This window comes from Limulus polyphemus, unplaced genomic scaffold (assembly GCF_000517525.1).
Source record: "Limulus polyphemus unplaced genomic scaffold, Limulus_polyphemus-2.1.2 Scaffold1996, whole genome shotgun sequence".
Lineage (NCBI taxonomy): Eukaryota > Metazoa > Arthropoda > Merostomata > Xiphosura > Limulidae > Limulus > Limulus polyphemus.
The window spans coordinates 100,164-102,906 of NW_013667606.1; the positions used below are offsets into that span (position 1 = coordinate 100,164).

Below are 2,743 nucleotides of genomic sequence, written 5' to 3' on the forward strand. Positions count from 1 at the left end.
ACCCATTTAAGCCGTCTCCAGCCATTATTAGTCTCAAAGTGGGTTCCTCGTCATCGAATAATAAGGTTATTGATTTTAAATGAGCATTCTCTTCTAACAAAAGCATTCAGTTATTTTAAACTAACCGTAATTTTAAATCTGAGAATACTATTACATTTATTTACATTTGTAAACATATTTCAGCTTCCTTTCTTTTTGTATTAAGTTCATTTATTGACTTATATTAACTCTGTGCTATTGATTAAGTCTGTGCTATCTATTGACTTATATTAACTCTGTTTACTTGTTTTGTGTATTATGTTACGTATGTCTGCGGACTTACAACGCTAGAATCCGGGTTTCGATACCCGTGGTGGGCAGAGCACAGATAGCCTATTGTGTAGCTTTGTGCTTAATTAAAAAAAACAAACAAACAAAACAAAAACAATTATGTTACGTATTTTCGAGTAATATTATTATAGATCCCCAATAACAGAATTATTAAATTCCGAAACATCCAAAGAATATTTTTTTTTATGTTTGTTGTAGTTTCCTATTGTTAATTAGACTAGGCAATGTATCACTAGATAAACCAGACTTACTGTTTTCTGACGAAAATAAAACTAGATTAGGACAATCTTTAATTTTCAAATCATACAGCACGAGTTTGTTTAATCTTTGTCGTACCTTGAGTAAACTGTAATGATAGCAGATGTGCAGTAGAAGATATCCCCCCTTGTACAGAATACGTGTAACTCTGTGTTTGTTGTTAAATAAGCTACAGAATCAGCTATCCGTGTTCTGCCCACCGTGGATATCGAAACCAAATTACTAATGGTAATACTAATATAACAGAATAAATAAAATATCCTAGTTTTATTGTCAAGAAATATCCCAAACAGCTATGGTAAAAATAAATAAAGACATTTAGTCTTTCTTAACTAGTTGTTTTATGTATCGTTTTATGGAGATAAATATGCATTGAAATACATAATTTATAGCTTTTACTTAAACCTTCGATTGTGTAACCATTGAAACTTAGCACTACAATGTTACTTATCGACACATTATACTTGTATATTTATTGACAAAACATGTTTTGCCATAAATTTATAACTAGCTTTAAGGACAAAGTTTGAAGACTCCTTGGCTAAGCTGTACGCCTGATAGCGGAGTACAGATATCCCATTGAAAAAGCTGTGTGGTTAACAATAACCAAACTAAATAAGATTAAACTTGAACAGTGTTTGAAGCTTATTATTATTTAAGTTGCGACGAGTGTGTAGAAGAAACTACTTAATTTAAGAGTAATCAATCACTTTAATGTGTTCCTTAATAAACTCTCTATTCCGATTAACTTTTGTTTCTAATTTTGAATATGATTTTAATCTTTAGGATGGCCACTGTTCAAGATATTTAAGTGAAAGCTCTGCTCTTCATTCACAAGTTGAAAACAAACAAACAGTTAAATCTTCCAGTATTCACTGCGTTAGGCACAGAGATTCATCGTACGACCGACGAGGGATTCTTTTGTCGGAAGTTTGAAATACACAATAACAGTTCACAAGAAAGAAATTGTTATAATCAAAACAGGACATAAAGAATTGACTTCATATAATTTTAATATACTGATTAATTTACTTTAGCATAAAAAAGGATTAATATGTTGTTTTTTTATAACTCGGACTGATCATTATGGGTTACTCCAATCCCACAGGGATTCTTATGACAAGATATTGCACGAGTTAAATTATGTTATTTATTTTAGGTAGCAGATGTATTTTAAAAATTGTTAGTTACATGTGTATATTGTCTCCTTGTTGCATCGTTGGTACATTGTCGATAATACAACGTGTATATTTTAATGTATTTCATACATCATAAGATGTTTAGGTTGTTCTCTACAACGGTTTTTTTGCAATTGTGTAATCTGTTTGCATTAAAAATTGAAAAATAGTTATACGTATACATAGACAATAAAAAAGCTATATTTGGATTAATTTCATTTTAAATTAGATGTGATGTAACTGGATAATCAAGAAAATAATAAACTGTATTAATTTACAAAAACAAAATTGTGCTTATGTAATCCCATCAGTTAGTATGTTTTATAACCTAATGCGTAAATAAAAGTTTGAAGCTGCTGAAAATTATATTTCAAAATAAAAATTGTTTTACAAAACATTATTCGTAAAGTGTAAAAATATAGAAATGTTTATACATGCAAGAACAAGATTATTTGTGTACTAAGACGATTAGAGCTCGGACTGCTTGACGTTAAAATAAAGTGTGGTCTTGTAAGGAAACCTAAAAGCAGAAGCCAAGCGTTCTGATAAAGGTGGTTATAGATGTTCTTGCTAAAATATGATATATGACACCTTGGCAAAAAGATTCTTCGAGTGATGAAGAGGGAATCATCAATCGTACTGATCTTCAAGGCTGTTCTAACTCATAAGATATGACACATTCCACGATTTTTCACTTTTTTTTTCTGTTTTATATAATGTATAATCCATTTTTTTCTTGGCATATTGGAGAAAAAATGACATGTTCCTCAGAAGTAGCGTAACTTTGAGCAAACTGAAGAAAAAATGCTACAAGGCCTTCAGTCATTCACAGTTCATTTATTCAGTTAGTTCTGACCATAATGAATATTTCAGCTTCGTATAAAATACGTTTGTTGGAATATGGATTTTTCTATGGGAACATCATTGTGTAAATACAATTTAAAACTGTCTAGTAGGAAATAATTAACAAGATAAAA

The 2,743-nt window shown here is 30.1% G+C and overlaps 1 protein-coding gene across 1 annotated transcript in view; it reads left to right on the forward strand.

Annotated features, from left to right (window-relative positions):
* The window catches only part of LOC106465599 (B-cell receptor CD22-like), a 57,314-nt gene extending 55,339 nt beyond the window's left edge, over positions 1-1,975 (forward strand). Inside the window, exon 11 of the mRNA XM_013925832.2 lies at positions 1,375-1,975. Coding sequence (XP_013781286.2) covers positions 1,375-1,524 — 150 coding nt within the window. The 3' untranslated portion in view covers positions 1,525-1,975. The remainder of the gene's footprint in view (positions 1-1,374) is intronic.
* Positions 1,976-2,743: the final 768 nt, after the last annotated feature.